The following is a 20,693-nucleotide window of genomic DNA, read 5'->3' as shown; positions in this document are numbered from 1 at the left end:
TGACGAGAATTTTGTCCTCGAAAGAGCCCTGAACCTGGCACCATTGGACATCCAATTGCTCTTGCAGGGGCCGCATATACAGTCTGCAGTCTGGAACCAGCGGAATGCATTACGAGATCATTCCCAGCAATGACTTGTAAGTGCGAACTGAAACGCACTTTTTTGCCGAGAGGTTGCCATCTTCAGAGCCGAAAAAGTCTTCTTATTCAGAAGAGCAAGGACTTTCGAGCCATCCTAAACAGAGCTCAAAATCACTGGATCAATAATCTTATAGACCTTCTGATCCTGTTTCTGAGGACACTAATATCCAACCTATCCTTGAGATTATGGATGAAAGACAATCAAGGATTCACATCCATAAAGAGACTGGCAGAATAATTACTGCACCTCCTCCACAGACCAAGAGAAAGTTGGCCTTTCAAGAACATTTAGACACTGCTCCACCACCAACAAAAATGTATAAACTGAAGGAGAAGCCATTACCTATCCATACTTCTCCCCCTCATTCAACACAACTTTCTTTTTCTTCACCACCCACTAGCCCACCACCTTTGCCTTCCCCAACTCACTCACAATATACTCATGGTGATACAGTTGATCCTTGGTATCTCTACGATCCAGATCCTATTCCTGACAATGACCCTGACTTATACCCTTTTAAGCCTTCTCCACCAGAGGACACTACTGCACACAGGCAGGTTATTTCCAGGGCAGCAGCGTACCATGGGGTGCTTATGCACACTGAACCCCTAGAAGAGGATTTTCTTTTTAACACATTATCCTCCGCGCACTCAAAATATCAATGCCTTCCAATGCTACCTGGCATGATTAAACATGCAGATAAAATATTCAGTGAGACAGTCCAAGCTAGGGTTATAACACCACGCATTGATGATAAATATGACCCTGATTACATTACCCATCCAAGTTCCTCCAGACTCAGTAGTAGTGAGTGTGGCTAGAAAGAGGGCTAATAGCCAGTCGTCAGGGAATTCTCCTCCCCCAGACAAGGAGAGTAGACAATTTGATGCTGCTGGCAAGAGGGTAGCGACACAGGCTGCCAACCAATGGTGAATTGCAAACTTGCAATCCTTGCTAGCAAGGTATGATAGAGCCCACTGGGATGAGATACAGGAACTCCTACAACACCTCCCAAAGGAACACCAAAAAAGGGCACAGCGGATTGTGGAAGAGGGTCAGGACATAAACAACAGTCAAATACGGTCTGCCCTTGATGCTGCAGATAAAGCAGCTAGAAGCGTCAATACTGCCATCACTATACGCAGACACGCATGGCTACGTTCCTCTGGTTTTAAACCAGAAATCCAGTAGGCAGTGCTGAATATGCCTTTTAATAAAAAGCACCTGTATGGCCCTGAAATCGACACGGCCATAGAAAAACTGAGAAAAGACATAGACACTGCCAAAGCAATGGGAGCCTTATACACAACACCCTGTAAAGGTTCCGTTCGCAGACAACAATTCAGAGGAATAATTCAAGCAACAATCCACAGAGGCTTCAACCTCCCAGGAAAAACAAGGGCAACATCAACAGCAGTACCAGAGAGGGGGATTTAGAAAGGTGCGTCTATGGCATTCTTAGGAAACATACCAATGGCAGACATATCTAAAGCTGCCACATGGTCTACTCCACATACATTTACAAAACATTATTGTGTAGATGTATTTTCAAAGCAGCAGGCCAATGTTGGTCAAGCTGTCTTAAGAACATTATTTCAAACAACTCCAACTCCTACAGGCTAGCCACCGCAACATTTGGGGAGAGTAACTGCTTTGTAGTCTATGCATAGCATGTGTATCTGCAGCTGCACACGGCATCGAACAGAAAATGTCACTTACACAGTGTACATCTGTTAGTGGCATGTAGTGCTGCAGATTCACATGCACCCTCCCTCCTCCCCAGAATCCTTTAGTTTTTTCTCTTTTGTACATATGTAGATACATTTATATGTGCATGGACATCTATTCTTACTTACTATTTCTATACAACATTAATATTATTACACTCTATCAATCCTTCCTACATCCTTTTGTGGGAAAACAGTCTAATAACGGAGTCCATGCCCATGCACAGTATGACCGAGAGGAGGAGTCGCTCGATCCCGTGACTCTGAAAAGACTTCTTAGAGGAAAAACAACTTGTAACACTCCGAGCCCAATACCAGATGGCAGAATAATGCATAGCATGTGAATCGGCAGCACTACATGTCACAAACAGATGTACACTGGGTAAGTGACATTTTCCATATATGTGTATGTATATATAGGTGTATGTGTGTGTGTGTGTATATATATATATGTGTGTGTGTGTGTATATATATATACATATATATATATATATTACCTGCTGAAGGACACCAGTAGGTAGTTTATAGTTAGGACCTAGTTTCCATTGAAAAAGCTTTTTTTGACTTGGCTATTACTTTGGTGCCGTTTGACAATTCTTCTCAAACCTTTCCCAAAAAAGTGTGCCCAAGGGTCTTGTTGTGCATAGAAAGTTTTGGGGTGATCCGTCAAGCGGGTGCCAAGAAAAATGGTGGTCACAAAAGTGCATTTCCCATTTAAATTCATATAAGGATTTTGAACACAGCTACAAGCCGAACTGCTGGAAGGAATTAAACCAAATTTGGCACAAATGTAGCTTTTAATCCAGAGATCACACTTTTTTTTATTTGGTGTAAATCCATTTTCAAGATAGTGAAGGAAATCCAAATTTGGACGCAGCCTCCCAGAGTGTTTGAGTGTTCTACAGAACAACTAAAGCACTAACAGTCTTACTTATGACAAAGTGTGGCACACCTAAAGTCATCTTGATTGAATAAAACTGGTAAAACTTGAAACATTTAATTTAGAAAGGAACAAAATTAAGGGTTTCATTTTGACATAGGAGTTATGGTTCATGCTGAAGACAGAAAACTTAGGACATGTTTTAAGGGAGTTCCCAAATATCTTCCTCATATATTTCCTCAAAACATTCTGAAATGCCGACTGAAACATGCACTTTCAACACCAGCAGCAGACAGCCAGTTAACTCAATAGTGATTAGCAGCTTCTCCACAGAGTTCTATTGTGCAACTAGAGTCATTCTGAATTGATGCCAAAAGTGTGGCACATCTGACCGCCATGTTAATGGAATTGAAGTGGAAAACTGAAAGCCTTTTTTTCTGAGGCTACTGTAGTATTGAGAAAATTAGGGAGCTTCATAACAAATAAGTCTCCCATGATGACCACAAGAGGAAAAGAGGCCAACTGTAGCACAAATATCACCCAAATGTAGCCCAAGCATAGCCCAACCACAGAAGTGTGCAAAACACTTATTAGTTTTTTTTTTGCACTTTTATATACCACAGACTTGACACAAAGGTACTGGACTGCTTTACATAAGACCCTAAATTTAACAAATAATCAAGTGATCAACTGAATAAAAAAAGATAAATATAGGAATTAATTTAAACATGCTTTGTTGTTTTTGAGAACTTAGAAAATATGTCCTCATTTTAGTTTTTTACACCACTCACAATATTTTTTGTGGGAATAAGACCCTCTCATTTTTATAATTTCTAAAGGAAATGCTTTAGGTATTACAGTTTTGGTTACATCAAGATGAAGTCAGGCATGCCACACGTTTGTAATAATTATAGTATGTTAGCAATGTGATTGTTCATTAGAATACTGTGTGGAGGCAGAGGTCTGGGGCACAGACTAATTTAGGGCATTAAGGAGGGTGCAGAGGCAACAAGTTGGCCACACTGGGCAGGCGGGAGGGGAAGTGGCAGCACAATAGACCATAGAGGGCATAGGAAAGGTGACGGGGCAACAAACCAACCAGGCAGGAGAGGCTGTGGCAGTATAACAGACCATTGAGGGCAGAAGGAAGAGGCAGTTCAGCCACACATGCCGACAGACCCAATTCTGGCAGGAGACTCCCGGTGTTTTTAAGCCCAAAAAGGCTTGATTTTTTTTCTGCCTCCTGCCTAAAATATCCACTTTTTCAATGTATGTCAGTGGGGAAAATGTATTCCCCAGGTTTTTTTCCCCAAAATCTCTCTTACCAAGTTAAAAATGTTGGAAAGTATGGTACATTGGATCACAGAGGGACGGAAGAATGGGTTTGAGACATGAAGTCAGATAATAGAGGGCAGGAGAGAGATGGGCAGGGGCACCAAACTGACCTTACTGGGCAAGTGTTCGGGGTTGCAACACCACAATACACCACACAAAGCGAGCAGAGAGCAGTGCAGCACAACGGTCCATGGAAAGCAATAGGAAGGGAATGATGCATGCACATGGACAACAGAGAGCAGAGGGGAAAGCGGAAAGGGCAGCAAGCTGTCCATACTGTGCAGACAGGAGGGAAAGTTGCAGCATAATGTCCCTAAAAGGCTGGAGTAAGTGGGTAGTGGCATGTAAGACAGGAAGGAGGGGGTTGCTGCATGGACTCAGACAACAGAGGGTAGGTAGGAGGTGCATGTGCCAGCAAGCTAACTGTTCAGGGCAATTGGGAAGGGCTGTGGCAGAACAACAGCCGCACACAACTGTATTAAGGGAGCAGGGGGGCCTGGACTTGGACAATGAATGGCAAGAAGGAATGGGGGCAGGAGCAGCAAGCCTGGGTGGGGACAGCACAATTTCAGGCCAGGCCGTGTGTCCAACGGCCCCCACTATGCATTACGATGGGCTTCTCACTTAACGTTAAACCCTAGACATTTGCTGAAGATTCCAAAGCTTACAAAGGCGTTATAGTTAGGAAACAGTTTAAAAAATGAATAAATATAAAATTAGAAATTCACTAAAAACCCTAAGGTGTTCCAGGAACATTATAGTTAGGTTCAGATTTTACACACACAAAACCATAGAAATTCAGCTGTTAGTTAGTTTTTTTCAAGTAACTGTAACTTGCGCCATCACTATGCACTAATTACCCCAGAATTACATCACTTGTGACATCTACTATGACATCATTGATAATATCTCTGTTACATTTGCAGTAAAAATATTGATGAGGAAACTGCATGGCGAGGGCACGAGCTATAGTTACGTGAAAATAACTCTAATAGCTGAATTTCCATGGTTTTGTGCGAATAAATTCAGATCCTAACTAAAACTTCCCTTTAACCTTTTTTTTTTATTTTTTTTTTTAGTGAATTTCTATGGTTTTGTGCTAGTAAATTCAGATCCTAACTATAACGTTCCGGTAACCTTTGGTTTTTTTTAAGTGAAAAATAAAAAAATATATATATATATGTTCGATGGCATGTGTAGCTGCAGATACACATGCTGTGCACATCCCGCCATCTGGTGTTGGGCTCGGAGTGTTACAAGTTGTTTTTCTTCCAAGAAGTCTTTTCGAGTCACGAGATCGAGGGACTCCTCCCATTTCGGCTCCATTGCGCATGGGCGTCGACTCCATCTTAGATTGCTTTTTTCCGCCATCGGGTTCGGACGTGTTCCTTTTCGCTCCCTGTTTCAGGTCGGAAAGTTAGTTAGAATCTCGGAAAAATCGTCGGTATTATTTGCGTTCGGTATCGGGTTAGTTACAACAGATCGACACCGACTTTTGAAGAGCTCCGGTGGCCCTTCGGGGTTTTTCCGATCCCCCGTCGGGGCCTGGTCAGCCCGGCCAAGGCTGATGGAACGGACCCCATTCCGCTTCTGCCCAAAATGTCATAACAAGTATCCATATACAGATCAGCATCTGGTCTGTAACTTGTGTCTGTCTTCAGAGCACAAGGAGGATACCTGTGAAGCCTGTCGAGCGTTTCGGTCGAGGAAGACATTAAGAGACCGAAGAGCGAGAAGACTGCAGATGGCGTCGGCGCCGACAGGACAAGGGCGTTTCAAGGAGGAAGAAGAAACCTTCTCCATCCAGGAATCGGACTCGGACGAGCTCGATCCTGAAGAAACGCCGAAAACCGTGAGTAAGACGTCGAAACATAAAACTCACGAGAAGACAACAAAAGCTCAGGGGACGCCACCGCCAACAGGCCATGGCTTACCCCGAAAAATAGGTGACCGATCATCGGCACCGAAAAAGGGCATGCATGTGGTGAAGTCATCTGACTCCGGTCGAGATACCGCCACACAGCGGCTCCGAGCAGATTCGGCACCGAGACAGTGGCACCGAAATGGTTTGGCACCGAGACACCACAACGCTGAAAATAAAGAAGGTTTCCTCGGAGCCCAAAAAGGCGACCGAAAAGATTTAGATTCCGAAACATCCAGCCTCGGAACCGAAAACAGGTTCCTACACAGAAGAACAGGGATTGTCCTCCCAGATGCAAGGACATAAGTTCGGAGAGGAACTTGAATAAGTTGAGCCAGACTACACTCAAAGAAGGCTCCACATTCAAAAAGACACAGGGAAGATAAGCACTCTTCCCCCAATTAAGATGAAAAGAAGACTTGCCTTTCAAGAAAAGGACAAGCAGCCACAGGCAAAGGTGGCAAGACAAACAACTCCACCACCATCAATGCACACATCACCGGTAGCCACTCCACCACTGATGCAATCCCCGACTCATACTGCAATGAGTCAAGATGATCCCGACGCATGGGACCTTTATGATGCTCCTGTATCAGATAACAGCCCAGACTGTTACCCTGCGAGGCCGTCGCCACCTGAAGACAGTACATCCTACACGCAGGTGGTCTCAAGGGCAGCTGCTTTTCATAACGTCACCTTGCATTCAGAACCAATTGAGGATGACTTTTTGTTTAATACACTCTCCTCCACTCATAGCCAATACCAAAGCTTACCTATGCTCCCGGGAATGCTAAAACATTCCAAACAAATATTTCAGGATCCTGTAAAAGGCAGAGCCATAACTCCAAGGGTGGAGAAAAAGTACAAGCCACCGTCAACAGGCCCTGTTTATATTACGCAGCAATTAACACCAGACTCTGTGGTTGTTGGGGCAGCTCGCAAGAGAGCAAACTCTCATACCTCGGGAGATGCACCACCTACAGACAAGGAGAGTCGCAAATTTGATGCTGCGGGTAAAAGGGTTGCAGCACAAGCAGCAAACCAATGGCGTATTGCCGATTCACAAGCACTTTTGGCAAGATACGATAGAGCTCATTGGGACGAAATGCAGCATTTCATAGAACACTTACCCAAAGAGTTCCAGAAAAGGGCACAACAAGTGGTAGAAGAAGGACAAAGTATCTCCAATAATCAGATACGGTCAGCAATGGATGCAGCAGATACGGCTGCAAGGACAGTAAATACTGCAATAACGATAAGGAGACACGCATGGTTGCATACGTCAGGATTCAAGCCGGAAATACAACAAGCCGTGCTGAATATGCCCTTTAATGAACAGCAGTTGTTTGGGCCGGAAGTCGACACTGCTATTGAAAAACTCAAAAAAATACTGATACGGAAAAAGCCATGGGCGCACCCTACTCCCCACAAAGCAGAGGCACATTTCGCAAAACACAATTTAGGGGAGGGTTTATAGGTCAACCTACAGAGGCCACAACCTCACAAGCAAGACCCACTTATCAAAGCAAATATCAGCGGGGAAGTTTTCGGGGGCAATATAGAGAGGGACAATTCCAAAAGAATAGAGGGAAGTTCCAAAGCCCCAAAACCCCTCAAAACAAGCAGTGACTTCCAAGTCACACATCCCCAACACATAACACCTGTGGGGGGGAGACTAAGCCAATTTTACAAACATTGGGAGGAGATAACAACAGACACTTGGGTGCTGGCAATTATCCAGCATGGTTATTGCATAGAATTTCTCAAATTCCCTCCAAACGTCCCACCGAAAACACGCAATATGTCAAAACAACATATAGATCTTCTAGGACTAGAAGTTCAGGCATTGCTACTGAAAGAAGCAATAGAATTAGTACCAAAACATCAGAAAGGAACAGGAGTTTACTCTGTACTTTCTCATACCCAAAAAAGACAAGAGTCTGAGACCTATATTAGATCTCAGAACATTAAATACCTACATCAAATCAGATCACTTTCACATTGTGACATTACAAGACGTAATCCCACTGCTCAAACAACAAGACTACATGACAGCACTAGACCTAAAGGATGCATATTTCCATATACCGATACATCCTTCACACAGAAAGTACTTAAGGTTTGTATTCCAAGGGATACATTACCAATTCAAGGTGTTGCCATTCAGAATAACAACTGCGCCAAGAGTTTTTACAAAGTGCCTGGCAGTTGTAGCTGCACATATCAGAAGGCAGCAAATACATGTGTTCCCGTACCTAGACGATTGGTTAATCAAAACCAACACGCTAGAAAGGTGTTCACAACACACAAAGTATGTCATAGAAACCCTCCACAAACTAGGTTTCTCAATCAACTACACAAAGTCACACCTTCTGCTGTATCAAACACAGCAATACTTAGGGGCAACAATCAACACAGCAAAAGGGATTGCCACTCCAAGTCCACAAAGGGTTCAGGCATTTCACAATGTAATACAGGCCATGTATCCTAAACAAAAAATACAAGTCAAAATGGTGATGAAACTCCTAGGCATGATGTCCTCATGCATAGCCATTGTCCCAAACGCAAGGTTGCACATGCGGCCTTTACAACAGTGCCTAGCATCACAGTGGTCACAGGCACAGGGTCAACTTCTAGATCTGGTGTTGGTAGACCGCCAAACATACACCTCGCTTCAATGGTGGAACAGTATAAATTTAAACCAAAGGCGGCCTTTCCAAGACCCAGTGCCACAATATGTAATAACGACAGATGCCTCCATGATAGGGTGGGGAGCACACCTCAATCAATACAGCATCCAAGGACAATGGGACACTCACCAAAAACAGTTTCACATAAATCACTTAGAACAATTGGCAGCATTTCTAGCGCTGAAAGCATTTCAACCCATAATAAGCCACAAACACATTCTTGTCAAAACAGACAACATGACAACGATGTATTACCTAAACAAACAGGGAGGGACACACTCAACACAGTTGTGTCTCCTGGCACAGAGAATATGGCATTGGGCGATTCACAACCACATTCGCCTAATAGCACAATTTATTCCAGGAATTCAGAATCAGTTAGCAGACAATCTCTCTCGGGATCACCAACAGATCCACGAATGGGAAATTCACCCCCAAATACTGAATACCTACTTCCAGAGTTGGGGAACACCACAAATAGATCTATTTGCAACAAAGGAAAACGCAAAATGCCGAAACTTCGCATCCAGGTACCCACAAGATCAGTCTCAGGGCAACGCGTTATGGATGAGTTGGTCAGGGATATTTGCTTACGCTTTTCCCCCTCTCCCACTCCTTCCATATCTGGTAAACAAGTTGAGTCAAAACAAACTCAGAATCATACTAATAGCGCCAACATGGGCAAGACAACCTTGGTACACAACACTACTAGACCTCTCAGTAGTGCCTCATGTCAAACTTCCAAACATACCAGATCTGTTAACGCAACACAAACAACAAATCAGTCACCCAAATCCAGCATCGCTGAATCTAGCAATTTGGCTCCTGAAGTCCTAGAGTTCGGACACCTAGACCTTACACAGGAATGTATGGAGGTCATAAAACAAGCTAGGAAACCTACCACTAGACATTGCTATGCAAATAAGTGGAAAAGATTTGTTTATTACTGCCATAATAATCAAATGCAACCCTTACACGCATCTGCCAAAGACATCGTAGGATACTTACTACATTTGCAAAAGTCTCATACAGGAAATCCAATTTCTAAACAAGGCATTGCTAGATGGATAGTTAAGTGCATTCAAACCTGTTATCTTAAAGCAAAAAGAGAACTGCCTATTACACCAAAGGCACACTCAACTAGAAAGAAAGGTGCTACCATGGCCTTTCTGGGAAATATTCCAATGACCGAAATATGTAAGGCAGCTACATGGTCTACGCCTCATACATTTACCAAACACTACTGTGTAGATGTGCTAACGGCACAACAAACCACAGTAGGTCAAGCAATACTACGAATATTGTTTCAAACAACTTCAACTCCTACAGGCTGAACCACCGCTTTTGGGGAGATAACTGCCTACTAGTCTATGCACAGCATGTGTATCTGCAGCTACACATGCCATCGAACGGAAAATGTCACTTACCCAGTGTACATCTGTTCGTGGCATTAGTCGCTGCAGATTCACATGCGCCCACCCGCCTCCCCGGGAGCCTGTAGCCGTTTAGAAGTTGATCTTGAACATTTGTAAATTTGTAAATATATTACTTTAAACTACATTATGTACATATGTATTCACTCCATTGCATGGGCACTATTACTAGCATACACAACTCCTACCTCACCCTCTGCGGGGAAAACAATCTAAGATGGAGTCGACGGCCATGCGCAATGGAGCCGAAATGGGAGGAGTCCCTCGATCTCGTGACTCGAAAAGACTTCTTCGAAGAAAAACAACTTGTAACACTCCGAGCCCAACACCAGATGGCGAAATGTGCACAGCATGTGAATCTGCAACGACTAATGCCACGAACAGATGTACACTGGGTAAGTAACATTTTCCATACACTACCCACCAATAGCTTCCTTTACCACAACCCTCCTTTAAACCCTAAAGTTACCGTTATTTAACCCCTTCAGTTACATGGTCGTAATGGTTACGTCCTGTGGCACAGCGATCCTGTGCCACAGATGTATCCAGAAGGTCCTGGTACCAGCCCACAGGGGGAGTACTCCCCCGGTGGTTCTCACACCCACTCCCTCGGGCAGGAATGGCGGCGGAATCACTTCTGCTGGCACCCCCAAGATTCCCCTCCTATTCCCCCTCCCCCCCACCCCAAATAAATGGGTCAAAGTCGTTCTGCCCACCGGTTGACAGATGGGGTAACTACCCCCGATTCACTCCTGGGAGGGCAGAAAGCCTCCTAGATGCCAGTGAATTAAAAAATAAATATAAAAAAAAAAGAGGGGTTGGGGCTGCCAATCACAATGGCCATGGTTATGCCCCCCACCCCCAACGGAAGGGGATTACTGTCTTCCAGCCCCCTCTGCCTACTAAAGCATGTCATCCCAATGGCAAGCAAGAGGACATTTGATTTTTGGGGGGTTTTGATTTTGCATTTTGGCCAAGAGAGTTTGGCTAACCTAGAAAACTCTACCAGACCCAGATGCATCTGAAAACTAAACATCTGGGTGAGTTCAGGTTGGTGTGCTTCACATGCACCCCACACCATTTTCTTACCCGCAATGCCCTGCAAACCGCCAGCTTTGCTTGAAATCACACATTTTCCCTACGTATTTGTGATGGAACCTTCTGGAATCAGCAAAAATCCACAAAATTCCTTCCACCCAGCATTGTCGTATCTATACCAATAAAAATTGTGCCCCACTTGTCAGCCTAAAACTTTTTTTTTTTTTTTTTTTAAACTGCCCTTTTGGACCCACTTTGGTTCCCTCTCAATTTTGACATGTTTTTTGGCCCTTCGCTGTCACAGGCACTTGGTCCACCTACACCAGTGAGGTATCATTTTTATCGGGAGACCAAGGGGAACATTGGGTGGTAGGAAATTAATGCTGGTGTGGTGATCCTACACAGAAATGCGAGGAAAATGTTATTTTTATTAGCTAAATTGGGGGTTTGCAGGGATTCTGGGTAAGAAAACATTGGGAGATTCACGCAAGTCACCTCCCTGGACTCCCTCAGGTGTCTAGTTTTCAGAAATGTCTGGGTTTGGTAGGTTTCCCTAGATGGCTGCCAAGCCCAGGACCAAAAACGCAGGTGCCCCCCTGCAAAAACAGGTACTTTCGTAATAGATAATTTTGATGTGTCCATGTTGTGTTTTTGACCCTTCCCTGTCGCTGGCACTCCGCCTACCCACACAAGTGAGGTACCATTTTTATCGGGAGATGTGGGAGAATGCTGTGTCGAAGGACGTTTGTGGCTCCCGTCAGATTCCAGAACTTTGCAGCACCGAAATGTGAGGAATTTGTTTGTTTTTTTTGGCCATATTTTGAGGTTTGCAAAGGATTATGGGTAACAGAACACAGTGAGAGCCGCACAAGTCACCCCAGCCTGGATTCCCCTAGGTGTCAAGTTTAAAACAAAAACAAAAAAAAGGACAGGTTTGCTAGGTTTCTGTAGGTGCTGGCTGAGCTACAGGCCATAATCCACAGCTAGGCACTTAGCACAAAACAGGTCAGTTTTCAATGTTAAAATGTGATGTGTCCATGTTGCGTTTTGGGGCGTTTCCTGTCTCAGGCACTAGGCCTACCCACATATGTGAGGTACCATTTCTATCGGTAAAAAGTGGGGGAATGCTGGGTGTAAGGAAGTTTGTGGGTCCTCTCAGATTTCAGAACTTTACAGCACTGAAGTGTGAGGAAAACTTGTTTTTTAGCCACATTCTGAGGTGTGCAAAGGATTTTGGGTGACAGAACCCAATAAGAGCCCCACAAGTCATCCCATCCTGTATTCCCCTAGGTGTCTAGTTTTAAAAAAATGCACAGGGTTGCTAGGTTTCCCTGAGTGCCAGCCGAGCTAGAGGCCAAAATTCACAGCTAGAAACTTTGCAAAAAAACTGTTAATTTTTCATTAGAAAAATGTATATATCCATGTTGTGTTTTTGGGCATTTCCTATCGCGGGCACTAAGCCTACCCATACAACTGAGGTACCTTTTTTATCGGGAGACTTGGGGGAACACAGAATAGAAGAACAAGTGTTATTGCCCATTGTCTTTCTCCACATTTTTTCCTCCAAATGTAAGACAGTGTGCAAGAAAGAAGTCTACTTGAGAAATGCCCTTTAATTCACATGCTAGTATGGAGACCCATAAATTCAGAGATGTGCAAATAACCTCTGCTTCTCAACACCTTATCTTGTGCCCATTGTGGAAATACAAAGGCTTCCTTGATACCTATTTTTCACTCTTTATATTTTACCAAATGAATTGCTGTATACCTGTTATTCAATGAAAACTCATTGCAAGGTGCAGCTCATTTATTGGCTCTGGGTACCTAGGGTTCTTGATGAACCTACAAGCCCTACATATCCCCGCAACCATAAGAGTCCAGCAGACGTAACGGTATATTGCTTTAAAAAATCTGCCATAGCTGGAAAAAGTTACAGAAGAAAACATAGACAGAAATGTTTTTTCAACTCAATATAATTTTTTTCAGCTGTTAGGAAAACCTTGAAGGATCTACACGGATCTACAGGAGCCAAATGAGCTCTGGACGGGGTGGGGGTGGCTTCCTCTTCTGTGAGGGGAGCCAGATTTGCATTTCAAAGGCAGCATCTCTTTGAGGCTTGCCACCTTAGAAAGGCTAATCAGCAGGTCATCCTATGGGAGGGGGTGATGCACCCTCTTCCTGAAAAGGTTTTTGTTCTGGGCCTCCTGGGAGATGAAGGCTCTCGCCCTAGTGCTCCATAACAGTGTCTCAGTTGTCAGACTGACAGGAACTGGTCAGTAAGCTCACCAGAGGCTGGTAGGGTGTCAGGGGACACCTCTAAGGTGCCCTCTGGGTACATGTATTGGGAAATCCAACACTGGCATCATTGTAGATTCACCAATACGAGATGTTTGATACCAAACATGCCTAGCTTCGCTGAAGCCATCATGTAGGTGGGAAACTCATATGGACCAGTGTCCAGCATATGTATTTAAAATGGCTTCCCTAGTTACTTACCATGTCTGAGAATTGACAGACGTAGCAAGGTCATATCTGCCAGTGCAGATATGCCCTCACATGTAATATATTGTACCCTGCCTTAGGGGTGTAAGGCCTGCTAGAGCGGTGACATATATATATATTGCATGTAGGGTATGGGGACATTGCACACAGGCTGTGTGCCATGTCATGTTTTCTCTTTTGTCTGCACCAAGACATGCAGCCTGCAATGGCAGCCTGTCATGTGCTTGGTGAGGGGTCTCCTAGGGTGGCACAATTTGTGCTGCAGTCCTTGGGGTCCCTCTTTAGCACCTCAGGCCCTAGGTACCAGGGGTACCATTTACTAGGGACTTACAGAGGGGGGCTAAAGTATTTGCCAATTCGACATTTTTAAGGGAAAAAACACTGGCACTGGAGACCTGGTTGGCAGGGGCCTAGTGCACTTCAGTCAAGGTTGCATCAAATACCAGGCAAAAAGTGGGGGGTGTACTGCAACAAAAACACAGTTCCCTACAATCACACTTTAGAATAAGAAAAAAGCTCTTCATTTGTGCTTTCCTGTTTGTTTACTTTGAAATGCTTTTGCAGTTCATTTATAGGTATTTCAATGGTGTTGTGTATTTGGAGAAAAGGACGTTCTTCAGACTTTTCTATTTCACCAGCAAGATTTTCACATATTTCACTTTACAAAATCCTCACATTTTTCAGTAAGCAAAAGAAAAGTAAACATCAGTCTCCATTTGAAAAGAATAAGCAGCAATTTGTCAGAACACTAGCCAGACATTTGACTTTTGTCTTTGACCGCACAGCAAAAATGACTAGATAAAAACAAAATGTAAGGTCGCCTTTAATGTTATGTCCACTTTTGGAACTGTATCATGGTTATTTAGATTCCCTCTGTGGACTCATGGGACTGTTGTAACTGGGCCCTCTTCTACCTCTGGGCCCCGGTGAATTGCTCCGGCTGCACCACTGTTAGCTATGCTCCTGTGCAAATAAGGTATTAATCCTTTTTATATGTTCCAGACTCCTACCTAACTACGTAGCCAGGGTATGTGATGAACGGTGACACAGTTTGTAAAGTGTTTACGTTTTCAGTATGATCAAAACTCCAGATCGATGTTATGCATAGTTTGTATGATGTTATTTTAAATGTTATAGCAGAGGTCGTTTACCTTTACAAAATTTGAATGTAACATTATATTTGTTTAAACTCTTCTTTGGTGGTTCTTTTCAACAGCTTTTTCTTAAAGAAATGGTAGTGACAGAATGGAACAATTTTGTGAAAAAGGGCCTCAAGTAAGTTGTTTATATTTATTGTGATTTTCAGGTCAGATCTTTAAGTTACTTATTTTTGCCAATCGCATATTGCTGAATCTTACTTGAGTTATGTTTTTACTTTTTTTCCCAGATCTCCTAGTGTTTTAAAGTTAAAGAAATATATGCAATGAGTCCCTATATTTCAATAAAACTCTTTGAATGTAATATCTATCTAGAAATTTTGAAGTCCATTTATAGTGTATATAATGTAACTAACACGTTTAATTCTAAAAGATGTAACTAACACATTTAAATTCTAAAAGATGTGATATACATTAGTGAACATATCTCTCCGCATCAGATCGAGATTCTGAAACACAATTATGTTATGACTTTTATAAACTGTGGATTCATTAAACTCTCATGTCTGTCTTTGGTGCAGCGATTTGGGAACTCTTCTTGCTTGAAATTCAACCATTCATGGGTTAGAACACTTAAATGTGTTGTTACTGTTGAAAATATTATTGCTGCAGCTGGAATGTATATATATAGAAGTGTTTGTGTGTTTTACAAAATCAGTTGCTTTTTTACTTTTTGGCACTCTAGAAGCTTTTTGTTTAAAAAAGGACAAGCAGGGAATGTGCATGCATGTCCATGTACCATGTTACTGTACATGTACTCACATTTTGCCCAGCACAATTGGATCTAAGGATTAGGGCACCTTTTGGTCCACTCAAACACCTAATTTTAATCCTTCGCAACTCAGAGGGAATTCCTGTCCCTGGCGTGATTGCATAGAACCCCAAGAAATCCCAAATTTACTGATGAAGAGCTTTTTATCTGTCAATGTAGTGCCTAGCATTTGTATTTTTCTTAAGTTCGCAAGCGGAAAAACTCACCTCGCAGTACAGATAGTTAGATTTAAAAAATGTAATTAGAATCAGACCAACATGGTATCTACAAGCATAATACAGTTACCTAGGGGAGCAGAGGAGTATGGACAGGAATGTTTTTACTGAGTGTTCACAGTCTGACATAGGGGAACATTAAAATATACATGCAACTTCTTAGAGAATATCAGTGCTTTGTAAAGACATTTATTTTTAAGCAACTTACATTCTCTTGTCCAAACCTATTTTGCAGTTGCAAATCCTACAAATAGCAAAAGCTGTGGTCACAAACAATTAACGAGACCCCAGAGGGAGAGGGTTTTGGGGGATGGATCATAGCCCATTTAGGGAAATTTTGTCCGACATTCTCAGGCAGGGAATATATGATGACAGACAGACTGTGATATCAAAGTCCACTTACCCCTTGGGGTTGGGGGCTCGACATGTCAAGGATCACACATGAACTTGAGCATCAAAGGGAGTTGTTTCTAAAGAGTGTAAAAATATACTTTTGTCTGTGACCTAATCAGCATATATCTTGAGTGTGGAAGAAGGGAACCATTAGGACTAGAAATACAGTACTCGCTAGGATATACTTGCATACACCCTCAAATGTAAGAGGCTAGCTATGTGTTCTGTAATCTTTAAAGATCCTCTTAATAGGCAGCATCTCTCGTCTAGCTATTTAGCAGAGGACAAATAGTGTGGTGGTGTCTTTGCTTAGAACAACTGATCTTACCACATTCATTTCTTTTTTTGTAATAGATGTAGTTTTCTTTTGTTGAATTTTCCTTTTTGTATTCGTCTAACTGCATTTGTTTTGATGTGCTTAAGGTGTCGCTACAAGGATAATACTTTTCTGAGAACACTTAAGACCGCCATTGACATACTGTATGAGACGGAAAGCCCAGAAAACAAAGAAATTATTCAATTGCCGATGCTTCACATGATGGTTACCCAGCATTCTTTATTTCTACAATCTTTTCTGCTGTCTAGAGATGAAGAAAGTCTGGACAGCAATAGAACAAGAGGTACTTTGTGTTTAAAATTAGTCTAATTATCACAGTGGTTGATATTACTTCAGGAAATGAATGAAATACAAGACTATCATTTTAAAATTATTTCTAATGACACAATAAGTGAGCAGCATTTTAAACTTACAAGATTACTCCTTATTATTCTGGTAGTTGGAGTTCTGTTCATTCTCACAACGAAAACCCCATGTTCGTGACTCTTTAGGGGTGTATCCAATAGAGGCTCTGACGTTTGTACATATTAGGCTTACTTTGTTCTTCTTGGTTCTTTTTTCTTTGAAATTGACTTTTTGTTTTGGAATTCTGACATATTTAATATAGAAAAAGGTAATTTTTGAAACAGTATCATCTTCCAAGTTAATGATTGAATTTCTTCTTTTAGTTCAACATAGAAACATCATATTCTACACAAGTCCGTTCTAGCAATTATATTTTTCTAGTATGCATTCACGTCCCATATTGATCATTAAATATTTTTTTAAATACAGTGTTTACTGATAACAAATTCTTATATTATTTTCATTATAAAATCCAACTCCTTGATTGTGTAGCATAATAATACATTGTTTGCATACATTGCTCATAGTCTTATCAAGTTTTTAGGAAACCACTGGTACTATCATGTTTGTTCAGGTTATGGGGAAGCTTGAGCAGTCTTGTAAAGGTTGCAGACGTAACACATGTAATCTTGTTCTCGGTTCCTTTTTGAAAGGAAAACCTGACTCATCTACCCCTTACCTTTAGCAAGTGCATTGATCTCAGTCCTGTACCATAAGCATACTATTCCACAATAGACATTAGACTGAATATTACATGCATTTCCAACATAACATAGATCAACTGTGTAAATTGGTACTACTGTACTCATAGCATTATTTTACACATTGACGCATACTATCCTACATTAGAGGACATCAAGACAGAATTAATAATGTACATCAAACATAATACAACTGGGTAGTAAGGTGCATAACATCACTTGCTTACACCAGCTGCATACCACATATGCCAGGCTGTAAGCATGCTTACCAGCCATAAAGATTTGTAAGTGATTGGTTACAGCTGTTTAGTTTAACCATTCAAACTCTCAACATATTTAAGGTAAGACAATCACCTAACTGATATATTCCCAGTCGCTCTATTGATAGTGCTTCTCCACAAACTTAATCAGACTCCGATCTGCAATGAAAACCTCTCAAGAATTATTAAAGCCATTCCTGGATCTCAAAGTATCCATGATACAAATCAGTGGCAGATTCCACACTATACAAATGTCAATTAACAATAAAAAAATCGGGGCAGAAATTAGAGTGTACATGACATCTTGAAAATATATCTAATTTTTTAAAGTTCACTATGTCTAAACATTTTTTATATAATTATTTATATATATATATATATAATGTTCGATGGCATGTGTAGCTGCAGATACACATGCTGTGCATATACTTCTGCGATCTAGTGTTGGGCTCGGAGTGTTACAAGTTGTTTTTCTTCGAAGAAGTGTTTTCGAGTCACGGGATCGAGTGACTCCTCCTCTTTGGCCCCATTGCGCATGGGCATCGACTCCATGTTCAATTGTTTTCTTTCCGCATCGGGTTCGGACGTCCTACCTTTCGCTCCGATAGTTTGATTCGGAAAACTCTGAAAACGCTTCATTTCTCGTCAGTATTGTTTCGATCGCATTACGTCTTCTATCGACACTTCGGTACCGTGGGACAAACATCTCTACTCGCCCTTTGGGGCGCACGCGTCCATCTTGGGCCTAGTTGGGCCAACCGCACGGAAGCCTCATGGATTGGACTCCATTCTGATTCTGTCCTCGGTGCCACGCTAAATTCCCTCATACAGACCAGCACCTCCTCTGTAATCTTTGCCTTTCCCCAGATCATTGGGAAGAAAATTGCGAGGCCTGACGATCCTTCCGATCAAAAAAGACGCTTCGGGACAGAAGAGCACGGAGGCTCGAGATGGCGTCAAAAAGCTCCAAACATCTCGACGTCGAAGAGGAAGAGATCATGCAGACGCAGTCTCCGTTTGAGTATCTGACTCCGAGCAGGATTCCGAGGAGGACAGACTGGTCACGGCAGGACAGCACGTGAGTACGCCTGCCCCTGTACCATCCAAACAGAGATATAAGGCCTTGGCCATGGCCATGGCTCGACCCGAAAGAAGACACCCAGTGACCAAACCCCCATTTCGGCACCGGAGAGACCACTCCTCCAAAGCCATCAGTCGACCAAAAGCTCAGTCTCCGACTCGAGCAAACACTGCTCTTCTGAGTCGAAATTTCGGAAATCCCTTTCGGAGCTGAGACCAGCCACAACGCCATCTTTTTCGATACCGAAAAAGCCAGCTTCGGAGCCGAAAGGAGCAGGTTACACTGAGGAGCATGGATTTTCTAAGACACTCAAAGAAAGCCATAAAACTACTGAGGAGGACTCCCAAATACAGCCAATACTGGAAGTAATGGATGAAAGGCAAGCCAGGATTCATATCCATAAAGAGGCTGGCAGAATATTAACAGCACCTCCTCTAAAACCTAAGAGGAAATTAGCCTTTCAGGAGGAATTGGACACTACACAGCCTCCAGCTAAAGTGCCAAAAACAAAGGAGAGACCCCCACCTCCTCAATTTTTTCCTCCTCGTTCTCCTCCTCACTCTCCACACCTGCATATCTCTCCTACAACCAATCCTACACCAATGCAGTCACCATCACATTCATTTGACTCGTAGCAAGACAGTGTGGACCCAGGGGACCTTTATGATCCAGACCCCATTCCCAACAATGACCCTTATTGCTATCCATCTAAGCCTTCACCACCTGAGGATAGTACAGGATACAATCAAGTGTTAGCTAGGGCTGCAGCATACCATAGTGTCACCATGCACACTGAACCGTTGGAGTATGATTTTTTGTTTAATACACTCTCCTCCACGCACACAACACACCAGTCGCGCTCCATGCTCCCGGGCATGCTAAAACATGCAGATCAAATATTTAGCGAGCCTGTCAAAGCAAGAATAATAACTCCTAGAGTAGAAAAAAAAAATACAAGCCACCGCCCTCTGATCTTGTCTATGTAACCCAGCAACTCCCTCCAGACTCAGTAGTGGTAAGTGCTGCCAGGAAGAGGGCAAACTCAGTCGTCAGGTGATGCACCCCCACCAGACAAAGAGAGTAGAAAATTTGATGCTGCAGGGAAGAGAGTGGCATCCCAGGCAGCCAACCAATGGAGACTAGCCAACTCATAGGCGTTGTTGGCTAGATATGACAGGGCCCATTAGGACGAAATGAAAGATATAATTCAGCATCCCCCAAGGAACATCAAAAGAGGGCACAGCAGGTAGTGGAGGAAGGGCAAGCCATCACCAACAATCAGATTAGGTCTGCCCTAGACTCAGCAGACACAGCGGCCAGGAGCATCAACACTGCTGTAACAATCAGGAGGCATGTATGGCTCAGGTCCTCGGAGTTCAAACCCGAAATCCAGAAAGCAGTGTTGAATATGCCGTTCAACAGAAAACAGCTTTTCGGCCCAAAGGTGGACACTGCAATTGAAAAAATATATAAGGATTCAGACACCGCAAAAGCGCTGGGTGCACTATACACCACACAATACGGGGGATCCTTTCGGAAACCCCAGTTTAGAGGTGGATTCAGGGCTCAAACTGCAGAGGCATCCACTTCACAGCCAAAACCGGCCTACCAACCTCAATACCAACGAGGTGGTTTTAAGAGCACATATAGAGGCAAGTACCCCAGAGGTAGAGGGAAATATCAAACACCCAAACAAGCCTCAAAACACAGTAAACAGTTACTTGTTTCATTCCCTTCCACTCCACACCTCCCCTGTGGGAGGGAG

General features: G+C 42.9%; 1 protein-coding gene across 1 annotated transcript in view; it reads left to right on the top strand.

Moving 5' to 3' along the window:
* The window catches only part of URB1 (URB1 ribosome biogenesis homolog), a 683,114-nt gene that overhangs the window by 397,327 nt on the left and 265,094 nt on the right, over nt 1-20,693 (top strand). Inside the window, exons 25-26 of the mRNA XM_069204026.1 lie at nt 14,884-14,942; nt 16,628-16,824. Of these exons, the coding sequence (XP_069060127.1) occupies nt 14,884-14,942; nt 16,628-16,824 (256 nt within the window). The remainder of the gene's footprint in view (nt 1-14,883; nt 14,943-16,627; nt 16,825-20,693) is intronic.

Source organism: Pleurodeles waltl, chromosome 8, assembly GCF_031143425.1.
Source record: "Pleurodeles waltl isolate 20211129_DDA chromosome 8, aPleWal1.hap1.20221129, whole genome shotgun sequence".
Taxonomy (NCBI): Eukaryota; Metazoa; Chordata; class Amphibia; order Caudata; family Salamandridae; genus Pleurodeles; species Pleurodeles waltl.
The sequence above is the reverse complement of the archived record's forward strand: the minus strand, read 5'-3'. Positions and strand labels throughout refer to the sequence as shown.